This window comes from Molossus molossus, unplaced genomic scaffold (assembly GCF_014108415.1).
Source record: "Molossus molossus isolate mMolMol1 unplaced genomic scaffold, mMolMol1.p scaffold_m16_p_10, whole genome shotgun sequence".
NCBI lineage: Eukaryota > Metazoa > Chordata > Mammalia > Chiroptera > Molossidae > Molossus > Molossus molossus.
The window spans coordinates 29,892,237-29,915,258 of NW_023425345.1; the positions used below are offsets into that span (position 1 = coordinate 29,892,237).

General features: G+C 36.2%; 1 protein-coding gene and 1 pseudogene across 3 annotated transcripts in view; both read left to right on the plus strand.

The window, feature by feature from the left end:
* The window catches only part of PIK3C2G (phosphatidylinositol-4-phosphate 3-kinase catalytic subunit type 2 gamma), a 272,104-nt gene that overhangs the window by 193,129 nt on the left and 55,953 nt on the right, over positions 1-23,022 (plus strand). For all 3 annotated transcript variants that reach the window (XM_036251349.1, XM_036251350.1, XM_036251351.1), the window contains 3 exons: positions 9,839-10,028; positions 10,526-10,647; positions 14,128-14,236. In XM_036251349.1, the coding sequence (XP_036107242.1) occupies positions 9,839-10,028; positions 10,526-10,647; positions 14,128-14,236 (421 nt within the window). The remainder of the gene's footprint in view (positions 1-9,838; positions 10,029-10,525; positions 10,648-14,127; positions 14,237-23,022) is intronic.
* Positions 7,728-8,661, plus strand: LOC118623212 (annotated as a pseudogene).

The following is a 23,022-nucleotide window of genomic DNA, read 5'->3' on the forward strand; positions in this document are numbered from 1 at the left end:
CAGGGTAGATTACTTTTTTAGTATGCATTCATCTCTGCTTTGTATGTTTAACTCATGTTTATAGCCTCATTAAGAGGAAGGGCATTGGGGGACTGGATGAAAGAAGGTAAATGGATTAAGCAAAAAATGAATTACTTAATTAAAATATATATATATGGCCCAGCCGATGTGGCTCAGTGGTTGAGCATCAACCCATGCACCAAGAGGTCTCTGGTTTGATTCCTGCTCAGGACACATGACCAGGCTGTGGGCCAAGTCCCCAGTAGGGGGCATGCTGAAGGCAACCAATTGATGTTCTCTCTCATCAATGTTTTATCTCTCTCTCCCTCTCCCTTCCTTTCTCTCTAAAATCAATAAAGAAAAAAATGTTTTTAATTTTCTGAGGACCAATGAGTCTCAGGTTCATTTCCAGCCAAGGGCACATACCTCAGTTGTGATTTGTCCCCGGCCCTGGTCAGTGTCATATGGGAGGCAACCAGTCGATGTGTCTCTCTTTCTCTTCCTCTCTCTCTCCCACTCTGACTGAGGATAACTGGAAAATGTCCTTGGGTGAGGATTAAAAATAAAAATAAAAATAAATGAAAAAAAGGAGACTTTGCTTAGGGCAATAGACCCATGATGCAGTGTGCAGATGATGTTTTATTGAGTTGTACACTTGAAACTTCTATGGTTTGTGAACCAATGTCACCCTCAATAAATTCCATTAAATTTTTTTTAAATGGGAGGTTTATATGACAGTATTCAAATAAATATTTAAAAATCAGGTGCAGTTGTTTACTTTTCTATGTGAATAATATTCTCTTAAGCAGTATTCTCTGATATCACAGGAACTTCTAACCTTAAGGAGAAACTTAAAGTGTAGACATCAATGCACATAATTTACCAAAAAGAAACAAAGTTCTATAATGGATCCAACATTGGCCTTGGAGCTTCAAGGAGGTTCATTAACTCTACATACATATGAGAGCCCCTGTGTACTTAAATTCCTTGTCCTGTTTGTTCTGATAAGCTAAAAGTGTTTTATGTCACTGTTTATTTTGATGTCACTACTAAGATACAGATAAAAATAAAACAATAAAATCCACCTTCCCCCTACCACCAAGCTCACAGATCTGGGTCTTTAATGAGGACTAAGCCATCTGAGACACAGTATGTGTGGCTCCCTGAAGTGCTTTGGTCCTGACTATATTATTAGCATTAAGAGGCTGCCATCCTTGACCCTGTTTGAGATTTAAAAGAAAAAAAAGGGATTTTCCCACCTCTCCAAGGCAGTGGTCTACCTATGAATAATACAGGATCCTACCTCACTCTTGGTTATTCACATTCTGGGTTAAGAGCAGATTATAAGAGTTTCAGAGGATGCTGTACACTGTGTGGCATCAAGAACTGTATCAGAATTAATGGCATTTAAAAAAAATGAATATAAAATTGTTTTGCTGGCCACAAAGGTTTTTCACATCATTTCCAAATCTTCTCTCTGCTGTCCTTGCTTTTTTCTATTCCTTTTTCAGCTGAGTGCTGTTGAATAGAACCAAGAAAGTATCATGACTCAGTCTCGGCAAATTGATACTCTCATGTAATATCTCTGCTGGGCCCAGTGCTAGGCAACAAAGGCAATCATCTATTAAAATGCTGTCCAAAAGGGTTATTTCAGAATTTTCAATCATCTCAAACCTTGAGTTAGCTGTCCTTAGAAACAGATAGCTTATTTCACAGCCCAGACTGGGATCATTACGAAGAAGCTTCTCTGCTTACCTCTCCTCCCACATACAGATCATGCTTTTCACTTTATCCATTTCCTCCTCCAAAAATGTGAAAGAAAATTTTACATGTTTCCCAGGATTCCATTTGGTCTGCCACATAGATTTTTTTGGTTTAGTAAGTATAATAATTCTTGTTCTTCAGCTGGAATTAAAAATAATTTGAAGCAAAATAAAACTTCAATCCTGAAAAAACAAATAGTTTGCATTAGTGAGGTGTTTTGGCAGCAAGAATCAGAGATTCTATCTGGTATCCTTGGGAAAGGGGTCATACATGGACTCAAACTATAAGCTAACAAACCCCAGAAACCACCAGGATCTGCTTAGTTTCTAATGGAAAACAAGATCTTCTACTCTGGTTATCTCTGCCTATCATATTCTACTTCTCGTTATCCATTGGCCAGTATTCTCTAGTATAAATTACAGAGAGACACAATCTCATTGACTTAATTATCAGACAGGTCCTTCATGAAAAGCTATCGTGGGTTCTCTTTGCTATCCATACTCCTATCATGGGCAATCCCTTCGCAAAGAACAACCCATAGCTTTTTCTCTGAACTTTGAGTTTTAGAGAGAGTTTCTTAGTTAGAAGGGGCCATTGGGCAGAGCAGAAACAGTGACTGTCTCAGCAGGTACAGCTGTGAAGCCATTGGAAATGTCAATGATACCCAGAGAGAATGTTCCCAGTCTCCACATCACAATCAAAGGAGCCAGGGCCCCTGAACTACCTAGGCTGTGCAGACACAATGCCAGAAATTCCCTGTGTTCCCTCATTCTTCTTACTTATTTCTCTTGCTTACAGAGTGAGACAAGACTCTTATGCTCAAATGTCTCAAAACATAGTTTAGTGCTTTTCTATCTGGTTGCTTTTCAAGACTGAGAGACTATGGGACAGGGATGAAGATCCCTAGGTTCTTCTATTGTTAACTTTTCTTGATGCATTTTTAGTACTTTGTATATTGTCATCTCATGGATTATTGTATTTCCACACATAAAGGTCAGAATTTTCCTTTGCCTTAGCTTCACCATTGATACCTACAAAAATAAATGTTCACAAGAAAAAGAAAAAATAAAAGCAGAACCTAGAGAAATTAGCAATCGTGTTGTCCAACTTTCCCTAAATTAGAAAAGTAGATTCAAAGAAAAATGCAAAGTGAAATTTCTCTTTTCATTGTGAAAGTCTCACATTTAAAAATTTTAATTATAAAAACTAATCTGAACTAAATTGACTTTATAAAGAAATTTTTTGCAGGTATAACAGCTTTTATAATACCATACTTCCAAAAGTGTGTGGCCCAGTCACACTCTCTATGATGTTTAAAAGCTTAATTGCTTTAAAAATTTCTGCAATAGGAGAATCTCTATTTTTGAACTATGTAAGTTACACTGAAAATGTGCCCAATTTGCCTAAATATTAAGTCAGGGTACACCTTAGCTAAAAAATATATGTATTTTGAACTCTTCCTGAGACTATCAATCTAAAGGTTAAAGGCATTTGAAAGTTTGAAGTACCCACCAAGAGTACCAGAAATCATTAGTTTAAAAAGATGAATAGTCCAGATGGCACTGTTTCATTTCAGCTGTTATCTCCCAACAGGTGTGTACATCACTTCGTCCTCCCTTGTGTGCCTGACCCTGTGCATTGCATAAAATTGCTATATGCCAGGAATTTAACAAACAATGAGACTAAAATAATTTACTATTTTAAAATATATTTTCATATTTTAAAGATTTTATTAGCTTAATTATAACACCATTTATCACTATTGATTTTTTTTATAGTATTTCATGTAAATATTTCTATTCTTGCTTTGCATACAATTTCATTTTACTATCATCCATAAAATAAGCTGGCTTTGGGAGGAGAGGATAGTAGTCTGAAATATCATGTCACTGGTACATTGCTATGTATAACAAGACAAGTCCATCAACCTTTCCTTAATTCCTTTATTTCATTTGCTTTGTTTTGGACAATTTTTATAAGAAGCTTCCAAAAGAAATAATTAAGAATCACTTATTCATAGTCAAGGCCGGGGAGCCTGGAACTCGTTTAGAAGAAGAGTTAGGTAGCTGCGATGACATTTACGTAAGACTTGCTGACCTGTCGATGAATTCTGAAGATGTAGAACTTCAACTGGGAAAATAGAGAAGTTTGGTTGTTTTGAAAGCCAAGTTCTAAACTATAAAATGGGAGAAAGTAAAGAAAAGAAACTCTGAAGTTGCCTCTTCCTTAATCCCTATCTAATATCTCTTTTGTAGGATTTCAAGAGAGTTTATCACATTTTCGTTTTCATAGAACCATAACTTGTATATTTGCTTTTCCTGTATCCCTCTGTGTGTATAATAGTTTGTTACCTGTGGGCTTCTTACGTGTTTATTTACTTAACAAGTAGTAATACTTCTGAAATAATATTTGCAGAGCGTTATTCTATTTCCAATGCTTTCATATGTTGCTTCATTTGATCCTATCAACAATCCTGGTGGATGGCATGGTTTAGTCATCAATTATGTTTTATGGGTGAAACAATTGAGTCGCTTGATGGCTAAATGAGTTTCTTGATATCACAGGCAGAACTAATAAGTGAGTTCAGACAGAACAAAATTGATTTCTTGCATAATGGGTGTTCTTCCCTGAAACCTAGCTACATCAGAGAGGAAAAAATCCTGCATATGTGACTCCTAATGCTCTGATAATCTCAGATAAATATAGATGTTCTTTAACTTTAGTGTCTTCAGGCTAGTTGAAAGAACATGGTAAGAAAATGTCTAAATGTGTATGGCTATGTTTCTCAAACCAGGGTTCCATGTCATCAAAGCACAAGGATTAACACAAGATATCCTGTTTTAGTATCTATTTTCTTTTAACCTTTTTGTTTTAACCCTTTTAACCTTTTGTTAGAATATGAAACAAATTTTTGTGTTCACATGTGTGTACATACACATTACATAGATGTGCAACCAAAATTATCAGTTGCTCTCCTTTGCATGTCTGTCAGATAACCTTGAATTTTTAAAAATAAAAGTGCATATGGAGGAACATTTTTTTAAAATTATGCATCCAAAATGCCTCAGAACCAATTATTCATTGAGTTCATTTTGGTATGGTAATTTGTTGGTCCAGTATAATGTAGGGGAAGAAAAAACTTTCCTCTACCCTCAAGTTTCTTTTGGCTGGTTTAATAATCAAGTAGACATTGACAAGAGATAGAGTGTCAAGAGAAAATAATCAAATTTAATTGCATACCTGGGAAGAGTCCGAGACCCTACATGCATGCGAGGGCCAGAGGCAGAGGGAAATGGAGGTATACGTGGCATTCTGAACTAAGGGTGAGGTGATGATGCACTTGAGGGTTCAGAAGTAACTGCAGGAAGAACACATGTTCAGTATTTATTAGTTGCCCCACCATATAAGTAGGTTAAAAAGTCATTTCTGGCTTTAACTTTTATCATGGGCCAGGTTCATATTTTAAATTATTCTTGTTAAAGGAGGAGCAGAAGCTCCTCTTGAGCCCACGGGGTCTCATTTGCCTTCAGCTCACAATAATCTGCGTAACACTGGGGCACAGCTCCAGGTGGCTCATTCTGACCCCTACAATAAATAGGTGACAAAGTAGGAATTACCTTGATTGCACCCTTTTAGGCCTTAGAGTGAGAAAATGCTGGTCTAATATTTTAGAGATTATAAATTCAACAATAAAAAATATTTTCTTCATTAAATATAAGAAATTGTGATAGGATTATATTCATTCATTGTTCCCTCTGAATGTCTATCAGAGCTAGATACTCAGTAATTCCAAAAAAGAAAAAAAATAACATGTATATTACACATGACAAAATCACTGCAGTGAGAATGAGATTTGAGAGTTCGATGAAGGATTTGTTCAGGAGGAGTCAGTCACTTCCACTTGTTTATGATACAATTATACAGTCGATGGTAAAATAAAAACATTCTCCTGCAAATTCCTTCACAGAAAAGTCTTTTGAGCAATATTTCCCTGAGATTATTAGAGACTGACCAGCAAAACAGGTATTCCACCCAATTGCAAAATGATACAAAGAACTTGGGCAATAGAAATGTGCTGTTGTTGGTATTTCCATCAGAAGTTGCCTGAGAACCTTCCCTCGATTTCCATTCAACAGCTTTACAGGGATTTCTTCTCTGTTCTTATTCGTGCTGGTTCACGAAGCAGTGAAAAACGTCTGCCATTTTAAGTCACATATGAATAGAAATTTGAGTTCAAAAATATTATAATATTTTATCTGAGAAAAATGAAATCTGCCTGGATGCTGAACTTGACGTGGAAGATCAGAGCTCCGGGATTCAACTCAGTTTTCTGAGACTGATAAACTCAATTACCCATTTACACACACATAGCTAAGGAAACCTGTTAATAGCAGGGTTGTTTTTTTTTTTATAATAAGCAATATAAGATATTTATATCACATTAAAAGGTGCATATGCTATGAATCAAATAAACATGAGTTGGAATTTTTGGTTACTACCCTCTGGATGATGCCACCTTTGGTATGCATTTTACTTCTTTTGGACTTTCTTATCTATTGCTAAAATAGTTACACTGCTTCCTCTAAGGATGAAAAAACATAAAGCAGTGTGTGTAGTGCCTGCTAAAGGATATATCCTCCCTCAGGGCAGAAATCTGATTTCTTTCCTTCATGTCTGTGTTCCAACACAGAGAGCAGTGCCTAGCAGGGAGTTAGAAGCATTTATCAAGACTGCCTGGAGGGTTCCCCTGGGAAATTTAAGAACTGGATCCTTCCAGTAGTGCTTTAGACCTGTGATATAAAGATACTCCAAAGCATAATCCTGCTGATGCTGCATTTAAACAAAATAAACCAGAGAGTTGCCACTTGAATAAAACAGATCCTCACAGAGGCCTCAGACTACTGCTCTCAGGCCAGCAGTGCCAAGCTGAGTCAAATGTAACCGTACTGTTTGAATTGACCTATTAATCTGCCACCTGAGAGATGGGAGATGGGTTTAGGTGAAAGTCTGTCCTAAACTATCTAGGCTTATCATAAAAGTTTTTGTTTTGTTTGTTTATTAATCCTCACCTGAGGATATTTTTCCATTGATTTTCTAGGTAGAGTGGAAAGGAGGGAGGGAGATAGAGAGGAAGAGAGAGAGACACCAATGTGAGAGAGACACATTGACTGCCCCCCACATGACCCCAGCCAGGGTGTGGATTGAACCTGCAACCCAGGTACATGCCCATGACCGGGATCAAGCAGATGGTCCTTCAGTCAGCTGGCCAATGTGCTAACCCTGAGCCAAACTGGCCAGGACTATTATAAAACTTTATTGTCCATCCCCAGTCTTCTTACATGAATAAGGCATAAACATAGCTGAGATTCTGTGAGGGTGAACACACCAGAACTTCAGCTTTGTGGTTCATAGGCCTATCTTCATAAGAAATGAATACATGCTGTCACCCAAGTGCTTTCCACCCTAACACACAAATATGTCCAGTAAATATTTGTTGAATGAATAAATGGTAGGGTAAGTCATGATTAATATTATACTTCTACTATTATTATTATCTTCATGTCTTTACCAGTAAAGAAGGAAATGAATGTTGTATACTACACTATATATCCATAAATTTTTAAAAAAATTTTAGAAATAATGAACACTGTGGAAATGAATAATGATCAGAATCATATTTTAATTTTCTTAGCAAATTTTGACCTAGATTAATGTATAATAATGGAAATTTTTGAAATTTATTCAAAAAAATTTAATACCAGAACAAGATGAATGGGCTTGAGATTTTATTAAATTGCGAGGACAGTTATTAAACATTGAACTGCACTGCTAACATTGAGGACGTGGCAGATTACGTGTAAGGGAGGCATTATAACTTTGATAGAAGCCTCCCTGGAAAAGTAGTGCTTGATTACAGTTAACATCCATTTCTCTTAGAAAACTTTAGTAGGCACAGAATAAACCTCAACTACATGGTCTACATGTTCCAGTATGGTTCTGCTCATGCGAAGTTCAAAGCACAGTCCAGGCTGGGAACGGGAAGTTTGTCATCAATGGAAAGTCCATTTGTATCTTCTAAAAGTGAGATCTCACCAACATCAAATGGAATGATGCTGGTATTGGATATGTTGTGGAGTCCACCAGTGTCTTCATCACCTTGGAGAAGGCTGGGGCTCACTTGAAAGGTGGAGCCAAGAGTGTCATCCTCTCTGCCCCTTCTTCAGATGTCCCCATGTTTGTGATGGATGTGACAAGTATGGCAACTTCCTCAAGACTGTCAGCAATGCCTCCTGTACCACCAACTGCTTGGCTCCCCCTGGCCAAGGTCATCCAGGACAACTTTGGCATCGTAGAGGGACTCATGATCATAGTCCATGTCATCACTGCCACCCAGAAGACTGTGGATGGCCCCTCTGGGAAGCTGTGGTGTGTTGGCTGAGGGGCTTCCCAGAACATCATCCCTGCTTCTATTGGCACTGCCAAGGATGTGGGCAAGGATATCCCTGAGCTGAATGGGAAGCTCACAGACATGGCCTTCCATGTCCCCACCCCCAATTGTCAGCTGTGGATCTAACATGTCACCTAGAGAAAGCTGCCAAATACAATGACATCAAGCAGGTAGTGAAGCAGGCGTGAGAGGCCCCCTTAAGGTATCCTGGACTATACTGAGAACCAAGTTTTCTGCTGCAACTTTAATAGTGACACCTAATCCTCCACCTTCAATGCTGGGGCTGGCACTGCCCTCAGTGATCACTTTGTCAACCTAGTTTTCTCAATGACAATGAATTTGGCTACAGCAACAGGGTCGCGGACCTTATGGTTCACATGTCTTCCAAGGAGCAAGAGCCCCCTGGACCACCAGTCCTAGTAAGAGGAACAGAGGCATTCAGCTGCTAGGGAGTACTTGCCCCAAATCTGTCTCCCAACACACCGAGAATCTCCTGATCTCCACAGTTTCCATCCCAGACCCCCTGAAGAAAGGAGGGGCTTAAGGAGTCCTACCTTGTCATGCACCATCAATAAAGTTCATTGTACCCAGCCCAAAAACAGAAAAATAGAACAAACATACTGTTTGCTTTATATATTAACTGAGATAAAAAAAAAAAAAAAAGACAACACTGCCCTGGCCAGTTTGGCTCAGCGGTTAGAGCGTCAGCCTGCGGTTCGGAGAGACCCGGGTTCGGTTCCCGCTAAGGGCACGTACCTCGGTTGCAGTTTGTCCCCGGCCCTGGTTGGTCGTGCGGGTGGCAGCCACTCGATGTGTCCCTTTCACATCTCTCCCTCTCTCTCTCTCTTCCTCTCTCTCCCTCCCACTCTATCTGTACAAAAAATGGAAAAATGTCCTCAGGTGAGGATTAAAAAAAAAAAAGACAACACTGCAAATTAGATACTAGAGAAGAGTTACAAAGATAAAGAGTACCATATAAAGGCATTTGTTATACCATAAGAATACAATTGCAAACCTTCTTAAATACAAAAAATAATAATAATTTTAACTTTAAGCTGAGACACACTAATTAAAAACCAGAGTGAAAAACATTTAATATAAAATATTTGTATGTTAGATATAGTGTTATAGTATGCAACTGTTTTGTAAGACAGTTGGAGGGATACAAATACATACAAAAATTAAAACTAAAAAATAAAATAACAAACATTAAACCATAATTATAAAAAATGTTTAAATATAAGGGGAGGGAAGGAATAGCAAAGAGAATACAGGCCAGATACATTTTTTTGTAGATTTTACTTCTGGAATTACATAAATATTTTAAATAATTATAAACTAAAATTAAATTTTAAAATATTATCCTTAAAAAATAGAAAATAAATCTAAAAGAAGTCAAAATACAAGGTTATATTTCACCACGAGAGTTTATTTTATATTTGCTAACAACTCAAGATGTGAACCTGACGTTTACAAAAATAAAGTCTAATAGCTGGGCTCCAAATAAACGTGTTTGGTTCTTGACTTCTTCCTCCACATCTAACAAACGCAGGAAAACACATCTTAAGTGAAATGAGTCCATTCAAGGGAATGTAACTCATTATCTTTTCTTTTTCATTTCTCCAGGAAAATAAAGGAAAGTCTGGAGTGTTTCCCTGTGAAACTGAATAACTTGGTCCACACACTTGCACAGATGACAACCATCGGTCCTGCCAAATCTACTTCACAGAGCTGTCCCCAGGAATCCTGTATGCTGAGTGTGACCAGGTCAATTCAAAGAGCAACAATTTTAAGGTTCAGCAAGAAAACTAGCACTGTACGTCTCAAGTGTGTCATCTTGACTTAAATATCATTTGATTTCATCTCAGACTCCCCTTCACTATGCTGCACATCCTTCCTTAAACCAGCATTTTTTTTTTTTTTTTTTTTTTACTATGCAAATGAAAAGCAGTTACAGTTTGAGCACAAGTGCCACTAAGGAGGATATTCTAAGGACAAATCATAACGACCGGAGCTATTAGAAGAGAACCATCAAAGAGAACAGATCCTGCCTGCGGTAGAATATAAAACAAGAGCTAATTAAAGTGTCCACAAGAGGAGCAGAAATTAGGCAGTCTGTTCCCAGCACATTAGACTGTGATATTATGATACCCGTGTTTGTATGTAATTTTGCCATTACAAATTGCATCTCTTAACTTTTGTGATGATTTTTTCTCACAAAGGTTCTTGCTTTGTTCAGTTACATGAAATCAGATTTTAGAAGGCATCACAGGTTAATATTGCTGTCTCTTGATTTTTGTCTATTTTCTGCAGCTGTATCTAATCCAGGTGACACAGAGTAACAACGAAACGTGCCTGACAGAAAAATCCTTTGAACAGTTTTCAAAACTTCACAGCCAGCTTCAGAAGCAGTTTGCATCACTGACTCTCCCAGAGTAAGTGGCTGTCCTACACAGTGTGTGCCGTTAGCACTTGTCCTTGAACATAAGGGAAAATTATGGTTATGAGACTTTCTATTTGTGAGCAACACAGCAGAGAACCTGTATTGCTCTTAGAGTGAAAAAACGTGTCTCATAAAACAGAACAAGGTATTCAGTTTTCTGTTTGCTTCCATACATTGACTTTGTAGACTAAAAAATTGAGAACCAATTACATTGTTAATCAGTTATTAGGAAAATCATTATATTTGCCTGTTTTAAAATTTAATCTTTTGAGGTTTTTCTATAAAAATAAAATAAAATTGAAAATTCAGAACTAAATTGAATAGATCTACCCTTACAATAAGTAACTGCAGTATATAGCTCTGATATATTTATTTGCTGCTCCAGGAAAAAATTAATATAGTAAAAATTTACATAGTAAATATAATATAGTAAAATTTATTAAAATGAACTCATTTTTGTTATTATTAATTATTGATTCACACTAAATTTAATTTGTTGATGTGTTCATTTTAATGCAACCTTTAAAACTATTGCTTCTGTTCATGTTTTATTGAAAAAAATAGTAAATGTAAGCAAACTAAAAATATAATAAAAATAACTTCTGTTTCTACAGTCTTTCTAAGAGTTATTAGTTAGAATTAACCAAATTTAGGTCACAGACTTCAGTATATAACAAAGGTGTATCATGACTTCAAAAAGATGCACTTCCAAAAATTATGATATTGGCACTTCGGTAAACCAAATGTAATTTTATCTATACTGGGATTTTTTAAGTAAATGGTCCTTTAACAATGTAAATGTTCATACCTGACCTGACAGACTTTGTGCACATGGATTTTCAGTTTAATCAGTTTTCAAAATATAAAGCTAAGCAAAGATATCAATGGATAGAGAGATATTGTGCAATATTGACGATTGAGTAGTTCACATTTATGAAAAAACTGTACTTGCAGATGTCACAGAAATTTTGAAATATAAGTGCTTTAAATATCAGGAAATCAACCAAATAAGAGTAAGAGCTCATTCAAGAGACTGGGAGGAAAAGAGTGTGGTTGTGGAAACTTGTAAAAATAACATTAGCTTTAAGAATTAACACTCATTCCAAAAATCTGACAGAATAACCGAGAAGAAGAGATGCTGACAAAATTTCAGATTGGCTGCCTATATAGAATTCAACATCAGTGGCTGCCATCATACCTTACTAAGAAATGATTTAGAAGTATTAGTTAATTCATGTTAAAGAGCTGTCCTTTTTGGTTTCAAAAACTACTCTACACTTTTATCTCTCCGATACATGTAAAACCTTAAAAATGCTAATAATCTCTCTATAAATACCTCTTTTTGATTTTCAGCTTCAGTTAGAATTTTGCTTTGCTCAACAACTACTGCCTGGTAATGGTACCTGAACTGATTTTAAAACTAGTCAAGCAAGTGTGGAGGGGAGGAACATTTAGTCCTGTGTGCCCTGAACGATATTTCTACGCTAACAGTCCCAAAGGAGCTATCGCTTACAGCAATGCATAGAAGTTAAGGATGAGGGCAAGATTTCCTCCGACTTCTAAATTCACTAAGAGAAGTCCTACAAGAATTAAGTAAACCTGACCTAGAAAGTATGATGAGGAAGTTAGAATCATAAAGAATAAATTTCAAATCACTCACAGCATGTAACAGTGGTCTTCACATTGGGCTATTTGTACCTCTGGGCACCTTCCAAGAGTCCACAGTCTTGGAAATCTTTCTCAAAAGTAATGGTCTTGCTCGGCCAGTGTGGCTCAGTGGTTGAGCATCGACCCGTGCACCAAGAGGTTGCCGGTTCAATTCCCGGTCGGGGCACATGCCCAGGTTGTGGACCAAATAAATCCCTAGTGGGGAGCAAGCAGGAGGCAGCCAGTCGATGTTCTCTCTCATCGATATTTCTATCTCTCTCTCCATCTTCTTCTCTCTCTCTCTCTCAAATCAATAAAGAAAAAGTAATGATCTTCTTTCAAATTAACCTGCTGGAGAAGGGCTGATTTCCTTTCCCTCTTCTGCTTTCACCAGTCATTCAAAATCTTATTTTCATACATTGTCCTGTGGAGTAAAAAAAAAAAAACTCTAAGGGTCAAATAAACGGCAAATCAAAATGCTGATGTTTGTAGTGAGAAAATAAATTATTCTAATAACCAGGAATCAAAACTGCTTACAAGTCAAGTGTTTTCTAATCTTTGGTCTGAACAAAATTAAGGGAAGAAAATATGTCACTATCAGATAAAAGGTCATAAAAATCATATTTAAGAACTGAATTTTATGTTATATTTAGCAAATAACTGAAAAGGATCATAACTGAATGACATAGCTATGGTTGAATTTCTCAATTCTCAGGTCTTTATATACAAGATTTTTTTTAGTGCATGCATTTATAAAATATCAACCAAAGAATAGAATTGATGCTGAATTCCATTTTATTCTATCAATAAGGAAAACTCATCCACAGACATAGAAATTATTATTATTTAAAACCAGCCCAATATATCTATTTATCAAATGCATTTTTATGACTATTTGTGTATGGTACTAATTTTCAGAACTAAATCAGTACAAACATGTTTAATACTTTAAGCTTCAGATCTCCAAGTGACCTTTTAAAAAATAAAATATTTTTTAAATACACAAACGTGTTGTTTTGACTTTCCTGGCATTTCCAAGAAGAAGCAGCGGATGGGATGACCTCAGATGTCATATCCTTCCCTGTGTTTGTTGACAATGCTTCACTATCCCCCATTCTCCTTTCCCCAAGAAAAGGTCTTTATCAAAGAAGCAGAATTCGGAAGGAGACAGAGCAAGACCGCAACCAGAGGAAACTTCTAGATAGTTCCTAAAATTATGTATTTAATCTGAAAAATTAATTGCCAAATGCTAGCCATTAACAAGTCATCCCATCCAATAATTGGTCTTAAACATATCTAACTCATGGAGATAAGTCATCAGATAGTAGGGAGGAAATTGTGCAAGTCAGACTCCTGGGAAAACTGATACTTGGTTCCAAAAGACTCAGAGCAGATGGAAGCAGATGGCACTTGGTAAAGAGTTTAATTTAGTTAGTCTATCAATGTCTCTAGTGAATCTAGAAGAAATAGTGATCTGACTTTATTTGAAAAATTATGAGTCATTAACTTCAGAAAATATTAATTAAGCCCCAGACGTATTTAAGGGACAAAATGTGTGGTCTGCCATAAATACAGTAAGAAGAAACATGTATATTAGATTAGTATGCTAAATTAAATTAATATTAATATTAGTGACAATTAAAATAGCACAAGTAACCACAGCCACGTTAATGAAACTCTCAGCATTAACCATGTGTTCCGTGGTGTGCATTTTTTATGTTTTCATTGGCCTTTTCACCCAATGCAGCTATACCTTCACAAACAATCCTAAAATGAAGAGGTCAATTTTCAAACTAATGAATGTATACTTTTTCTTTTAAAACAGGTTTCCTCATTGGTGGCACTTACCTTTTACAGATTCAGATCACAAAAGATTCCGAGATCTAAATCATTACATGGAGCAGATATTAACTGGATCGTATGAGGTTGCAAACGTATGTTACAATTTACTTTTATACTTTTAGATAAAATATCAGCTGTTATTAGCAATATTTTATTATACTTTATGATAATATTCTATTAGTTCCACAGTCATTCAACAAACATGCATGTCTAATAGGAGGAAAATCTCTGGACAAGAAACTGTGGAACAACAAAGAGGTGTAGCACCTTGCCCTCAAATAGCTTGAAGTAATATGCGATTAGCGGACTGTCAGCGCTACTGGGTGGCCTAGCATTCTAGAGAATCAAGAATTTCTTTCTTTTCTTTTTTTAATTGGATTTATTAGGGCGATATTGGTCAATAAAATTATATAGGTTTCAAGTGTACAATTCTACAATACATCATCTGTACATTGCATTGTGCCCTCACCATCCAAAGTCTAGTCTCCTTCCCTCACTATTTGCCCCTCCTTTATCCTCTCCTACCTCCCCTACCCCTTCCCCCTGGTACTCATCATGCTGTTGTCTATGAGGCTTTTTTTTTTTTTTTTTTTTTGCTTAATCCCTTCATTTTTTTCACTCAGCTTCCCTTCCCCCTCCCCTCTGACAGCTGTCAGTCTGTTCTCTGTATCTAACAAAGAATTACTTCTAACTGGAATAATGAGGTTTCAGGGGAAAGAGAGGATCTGACCTGCCTCTTTAACAGCAGGCAGTATTTAAAAGAGATGGCCTTGGGAAGTGTTTCCCTAGGAAATAGGAAAGGTCATAAGTGAGGGAAAAAAGAAAAGGATTGCATAAGATTCTACTGCTGCTATGACAAATTCCACAAACTTGGTAGTTTAAAACAACACATATCCATTTATTTTTTATTCTTAAGGTCGAAGTCTGAAAATGGGTCTTATGGGACTAAACTCGGGTTAGAGGACTGGTTCTTTCTGCAGACACTAGAAAAAAATGTCCATTTCTTGGCTTTTCAACTTCTAGAGACTGCCTCATTCCTCGACTTGTACCCTGTCCGACAATTCTGAGCTCTGCTTCTGCTATCACATCTCCTTTGGCTAGCTCTGACCCTCATTGTGATAATCCAGGATGATTTCACCATTTCAAGATTCTTAATTTAATTTTAACTGCAAAGTGCCTTTTGTCATGTAAGGTAACATATTCACAGGTTCTGGGGAGCAGGCTGTGGACATCTTTGGGGATCGTTATCCTATCACAGGGATATAGAGAGAAGTACAAGGATACAATTCAGCTAAATCTCAGCATTCTTGTGAGGAAGCTGTGAGAGGAAGGAGAACACCAGCAAGGACATCAAAGCCAGGTTGTCAGGAGCTGAAGCTGAACCTCAGAGAGTAGCGAGGAACTAAAGACAGTAAGAGAAATTACAGTGTTTCTCATCACTCTGAGAGAGTCTGAACCTCCTTTTTGGACTGGGACTATGTTCTTTGTATTTTGGGGGCAAAAATATATATATACCATATATCTAGAATAATCTACAACAGAAAGTTGGACAATTCAAGGACTCATGATGATGGGAACACCTATGTGACGATGTAGTAGTTTCAAATAGGTGTGAAAATTATGCCCCACCCTCCTGTCAATAAAAGGAGTTTATGTCCCCCATTTTGAACCCAAGAGGACCTTTGCAATTTTCTCATTAAATAGAATTTGATGGAAGTGATGCTTCTTAGCTTTCAAGTAAGTTTAGAAAAGGTCACAGAGCTTCTGCCAGTTTCTCTTGTGATACTCACTATGGGAGCCTTCAGCTGCCATGTAAGAAATTGAGCTAGCTGGAGTCTGCCAGATGGAGAAACAGAAGAGAGAGATCAAATAAAAAGGTGTCCAAGAAACACAGCTGCAGCAAGCATCAACCTCAAAGTCTTATGAGTAAATAACTCCAACCTTAACAGCCAAATGGCTACCACATTAGAAACATCAAGCAAACACCCTATGTAAACCTAGTCAAACCCAAGAACTGAGAGACTATAACAAAATGGTTGTTGTTTAAACCATCAATGCAGTGATGGCTGCCTATATTTTCATTGTTATGTAGCATTCTATTATATTAGTATATTACAGTTCATTTGCACATTCCTGTCTGCATACACATTTGTAATGTTTCCAAGTTGGGGTTAGTACAAATAATGCTGTGATGAACATTTTTTTACATGTATGTCTCCCAGCGCATACATGTTGGTCATATACTTAGGAGTAGAATTTCTTGATTGTAGGATATGCTTATTTTTCAATATTTATAGATAATGATCAATTTACTCCCCCACTTGCAATGAGTGAGTGTTCCAATTTTCCACTACTTTGTTTCCACTTGGTGTTGTCAGTTTTTTAATTTGGGCCATTTTGGTGAGTGTGCATCTCATTTTGTTTTTAGTATGTATTTTTGTAACTACTAATGATATTGGACACCTTTTCATATGTTCTTAGGTTATGTAGATATCATCTTTGGTAAAGTTCCAGTTCATGTCTCTTGTCCTTTTTCTACTGAATTAGTTGATGTTATTTTATTTATTGATAGTATTTTTTCATACATTCTTAATAGAAGTCCTTTGTTAGTTAAATGTGTTGCAACAATTTTTTTTTACTCTGTGTCTTGTGCCTTTGTTCTCTTTATTATGTCTTCTGGTGAACAGAAATTCTTAATTTTAAAGTAGTAAAATGTATCTGTATTTTCCTGTATGTTTATATTTTTTATTCGTCTTTTATCCCCCGTATGTTTAGAACATACAATATCTTGTATCATAAGTGCAGTTTCCTATATTATTTTCTAGAAGCTCTATTGTTTTTCTTCTTTCACATTTATATCTACAATCTATCTGAAATAGACTTTAGTGTATGGTGTGAAATAAGAATCACTTTATTTTTTTCCATGTAGATTTTGAATTGTTCCGATGCTAAAGACTTCCCTCTTCTCACTGTTCTGCAGTACCATGTTTATAATAATTTAAATATTTATCTAAGTATGTGTCCACTTCAGAGCTGTATATTCTATACCAATAATCTTCGTGTCTATCCTTGTGCAGTCTTAATTATTGTAGCTTTATAATACGTCTTGGTATCTAAAAGATTAAATCTTCCTATTTTATTCTTATTCTTCAGTACTTAGTATTTTGGCTTTTCCTAAACTTTCACATTTGCATATAAATTTTAAAATTGTCTTCTTAACTTCATGCAAAAACCCACTGGGATATTGTTTGAAATTTCATCTTAATATCTTCCAATCAATTATAATGTAACTATTTCAAGCTAAAAAAAAATGAATAGGTTTATTGCTTTGTGCACATGTCCTTAAATTGTTATACCAGATATCTTACAGTACCTATTTGATATAAATTTTCTATTTTCATCAGTATTAAGATACAACTGATTTTGTATATTGACATTTTACCTAACAACCTTACTAACTTCACTTTTAATTACATTAATTTATATTATTATTTTTTATTTCCCACTTACAATCATATTGTCTACAAATAACAAGAGTCTTGTTACTTTTTTTATATTTATATATCATATTTCTTTTTCTTGCTATTTTGTATTCTCTAGGGTCTCCAATATATATTGAATTGAAAAGGTGATAGTGGACATGCTGTGTTACTCAACTATCTAATATTTAGAAGTATCTAATATTACCTCATTAACTATGTGAGTTTTTGTACGTCCCTTTATTATTTTATGGACGTTTCCTTCTATACCTAGCTTGCCAATATTTCTACAATAAAGAAGGTTTATAAATAAAATGTTTTTTTTCCTGAATATATTAGTCTGATCAACAATTATCCAATAACCAATAGTTTTTCTCCTTTATTCTGTTAATGTGATAAATTGCATTGATGGATAATCTAATTCTAAACAAATTTTCATTACTAGGATAAACTCCACATGGTTGCTATGTATATTATCTTTTTTATGTGTTGCTGTATTTGATTCAACATTTTCTTTCTATTTGTTTTCAACTTTGTTTATGAAGACAGAGATGGCCTAAAGTTTTTCCATGTTATAATGTCTCTACCGGGAATGAGAATCAAGAATATGTTGGCCTCAGAATACTATTTGTTGCAAAGTATTCTTGCTTTTTTTTTTCCTTCTCTATGGAAGAATTTATATTAAATTGGTTTTATATCCTTAATTTGTAAAGCCATGTAGGTCTGGAGATTTAATTTATTTAAGAGTCATAGGACAATTCACATTTTCTACTGTTTGAGGGTGTCTATTTTTTAAGTTACAGTTCTCTAGGAATTTTTGCTACTTTATTGGCATAAAGTCATTCCCAGTGTTCTCTCATAATCTTTTTAACATTTATAGGATCTGAAGAGATGCCCAATCTTTCATTATTCACATGTCATTTCCTAATCAGTCTTGTCAGAGGATTATGAATTTCACTAATCTTTGCCAAGAATACAATGTGGGATTTATTGACCTTCTTTAATATATTATTTTTACCTTTCAGTTTTTATCATTATTATTTCCTTTTTTCTGCTTCCTTTGGTTATATTTTGTTATTCTATTTATAACATCCTCAGAGAGTTACTTAAATTCTTTATTTTCAGCCTAGACATTTGGCCTCCAATATAGTAGATACTCAGGTAACCTATTATATCAATGATCTTTAGCAAATATGTACTCAAGAACATTGTGCTCTGATATTACTTCCAGGTTGGTAGACTCTCAGCTAGAGATGCTGTTTTGAGCACTTAAAGGGACATAGTTAACTCAATTCTGAGTGAGGCAGAGAGGCATCCCAGACAGTATGGCATTAAGGTTGTTATTAAAGGGCAAACAGAAGTTAGTAAATAGAAATTGGGGCAAGTTGTGCTAGACAAGAGGAACTGTAAGGACAAAGCATCCGTCATGGTTATATACATTCCTCTTGTACTGTAGCTTAAATAACTCAGTGACTATATTCATTCAAATTTTACCCTTGTAGCCCAGCTGGTGTGGCTCAGTGGTTGAGCATCGACCCACAGACCAAGAGGTCACCAGTTCAATTCCAGGTCAGGGCATATGCCTGGGTTGCAGGCATGTGGGGAGTGCAGGAGGCAGGCAATCAATGTTTCACTCTCATTAATATTTCTTTTTTATTTTTTTTCTTATACTCACCTGAGAACATTTTTTTCTTTTTTTTTTTTTTTTTTTTTGGTTTAGTCTTCACTTGAGGACATTTTTCCATTTTTTGTTCAGATAGAGTGGGAAGGAGAGAGAGAAACATCGGCGTGAAAGGGACACTTCGAATGGCTGCCACCCCACGACCAACCAGGGCCAGGGACAAACTGCAACCAAGGTACATGCCCTTAGCGGGAACCGAACCCGGGTCTCTCTGGACCGCAGGCCGACACCCTAACCACTGAGCCAAACCGGCCAGAGCCATTTTTTCAATTTTTTGTTCAGATAGAGTAGGAGGGAGAAAGAGGAAGAGAGAGAGAGAGAAACATTGATGTGAAAGGGACACATCGAGTGACTGCCACCCGCATGACCCAACCAGGGCCGGCGACAAACAGCAACTGAGGTATGTGCCATTAGTGGGAACCAAACCCGGGTCTCTCAGACAGGCTGACACTCTAACCACTGAGCCAAACCAGCCAAGGCTCTCATTAATATTTCTCTCTCTCTCCCCCTCTCCCTTCTTCTCTCTCTAAAAATCAATAAAAACATATTTTACAATGTTACCCTTGTATAGCAGTTATAAACTCATCAATATTAAATAAATATTTGAAATAAAACAACAGAATCATTAGCATATATTAATCTATGGGATTTTAAAACCAAAGGGATTGAAAGCCTGCATCTGAAAAGTATTTAGTGGTCTCTTGTTTATTCTTATAGCTTACCAGTTTTTTTCTTTTAGAGAAATTCCCTCACCCTGGCCGGTTTGGCTCAGCAGTCAGAGCGCCAGCCCGTGAACCAGACAGTCCTGGGTTTGGTTCCCGCTAGCAGCGGTTCTCGACCTGTGGGTTACGACCTCTTAGGAGGTCAAATGACTCTTTCACAGGGGTCGCCTAAGACATAACAGTAGCAAAATTACAGTTATGAAGTAGCAGCAAAAATAGTTTTATGGCTGAGGGTCACCACAATATGAGGAACTGTATTAAAGGGTCGCAGAATTAGGAAGATTGAGAACCACTGGAGGCAAGTACCTTGAATGTGGTTTATCCAGGCCCCAGTTGGGGTGTGTGGGTGGCAACCAGTCAATGTGTCTCTCTCACATTAATGTTTCTTCTCTCTCTTCTTCCCTTTCTCCCTCCTGCTTTATCTGAATATACAGTTGCCCCTCATTTATCATGGTTAATCTGTTCCAGAATCTAGCAGTTGCACCTGGTGTTGAAGGATTCCTGGGGTGCTCGAATACATAGACCTACAGTCCATACGTACAGTAATTTTAATTGTAATTGTAATATAAGGGAGTATAATTGACTCAGAGAGTGCACACTGTATCATTTTCACTGTCTCGATCAACTTTTTAATGGATATATTTGAAAAACTGCAACAGAGTGAAGCCGCAAAAGTCAAAGCACGAAGTGGCGAGGGACAACTGTAAATGCAAAATTGTGCTCAGGTGAGGATAAAAAAACAGAAGTTACAGGTCTTAGAAATGCTCCAAGTGAAAATATGTAAGCCATCTTCTAGTTCTAGCTGTCCAAGGAGGAAATCCCATTTGTCCCATAATAGATTCATAAGAAAGAAAGCTGATATTATAAATGTGCCTTCTCCTAAGTAACACCCCACTAATTAATTTAATTTAATTTTGCACAATGAGTATTTAGAGTACAAAAAAAATACACAAATAAAACACCTTCCTGAGATGTAAAACATACATCTAAGCTGTCGGTGTCCCTTCTATACTACAAAATGAAGTAGTGCTATACAAACAAAAATCAGGTCAACAAAAATTAAATGTGTGCACAGGTACATTAGCTACTACTTTCAAAAACAGCTATCTCAAGTAATTCAGCAAATGTTTACTGATTGCCTACACTGTATAGTCTCCATCCAGAGATGCCAGAATAGTACCTACAGAGCAATTGTTTCTGAATAACTTGAGGAGGTTTTAAAAAGTATGTTCTGAGTCCCCATCTTTAGAGATGCTGGTTCTATAGGTAGAGGACAATACCTAGGTATCTGCGTTGATTTTAAGAACCCATGCGATTCGGATGCACAGCTAAGTTTAGGAAATTTTACTCTAGAAAGTAGAAAACTGAATCGGACATGGAAGTTGATTAGCATTAACAAGGAGTGTTGCCCTGGCCAGTTTGGCTCAGCGGTTACAGCGTCAGCCCACAGACTGGAGAGTCCTGGGTTCGATTCCCACTGAGGACATGTACCTCGGTTGCAGTTTGTCCCCGGCCCTGATTGGGATTGTGTGGGTGGCAACCACTGGATGTGTCTCTCTCACGTCGATATTTCTCTCTCTGTCATCCTCCCACTCTCCCTCTCACTTTATCTGAAGATAAATGCAAAAATGTCCTTGGGTGAGGATAAATAAATAAATAAATAAACAAGTGGTGTGATCTGACTTATCAGCCAGGTTCTCTGTGATGCATAATGTGGTCAGTTTTCAATTATCTTCAAATGGATTAATCACAGTGAAAGCTTTATGTGTTTTCATATGTTGGTGGACTCTTCCCTGATTCAATTTGTTTATATTGGATAAATGAAAAAATATTTTAAAATTAATTAAATAAAATATGTTTGGTCTAAAAGTCACATAAATAATTCCAAAGTAAATCATGCTATGTTGAGATTTTTTAAATTTTGTATCATTGATATAGTTCTTCCCTTTCCTCATATATAGGATGAGACAAAAATTGGAAAATAATATCATAATAAATAAGAATATAAGAATAACTCTCTTGCATACTCACAACTATAAACCTACTTTTGCCTCACCCTGTATATTAACAGTTATCTACAAGAGCACTAACATCCATAAAAACAGGGATGTAACATAAATATTATAATTATTTTAAATGTTATGACCAACTTAGAGGAAGTTTATAATACATACTCAAGTTTTCTCTTCTAATAAAATAAGACATTTAAAGTAAATTTATAATATTTGTGCTAAATATTCCTAAGATTGTATAATCTTCATTTCTAATTCTAGAAAAATTCTTCTAAAAGTTTTTTTTTTCTTTCATAGTTGCTTGTCATATGTCCATATAACGGAAATCAAATTCTATGATGTCAATACACTGGAACTCAATTTTTTTTTTTTGTTATATGGTACATTTATCTGTAACTATTTAAAAATGTTTTTCATCACTATAACTTTGTAAATATTTTCCAATTTTTTAAAATATGTTTTTAGTGAATTTTAGAGGGAGAGAAAGAAAGAGAGATAGAAACATCAATTGACTGCCTCCTGCATGCACTGGAGATCCAGCTAGCAACCCAGGCATGTGCCCTGACCAGTAATCAAACTGGCGACCTCTTGGTCCGTGGGTTGATGCTCAACAACTGAGCAACATCAGCTGGGCAGATTTTACAAATTTTATTGAACACTTATAATGTCTAACACTCTAGATAAAGAGCTCTGAGTTGGTTGCAGAGAACAAATTGGCTAGATTAAAATAATGTAATATGCACTTTACTCTCAATGAGTTTCTAACATGGTAATGAATATGACATGAACGTACATAATACATGGCAGTGAGTGGAAAGAGGGGGAAGCAAATAGAAGATGTAGCTTGAATATGAAAATGGACAACCTTAACTTGTTAAAATCAAACATTACTATGAGCCCTCTAGGGCATTCTCAATTATAAGACATCTTAATGAGATAGAGAGGTTGCTTTAAAGTCCAGTATCTGGTGTCAGAGTCGAGTCT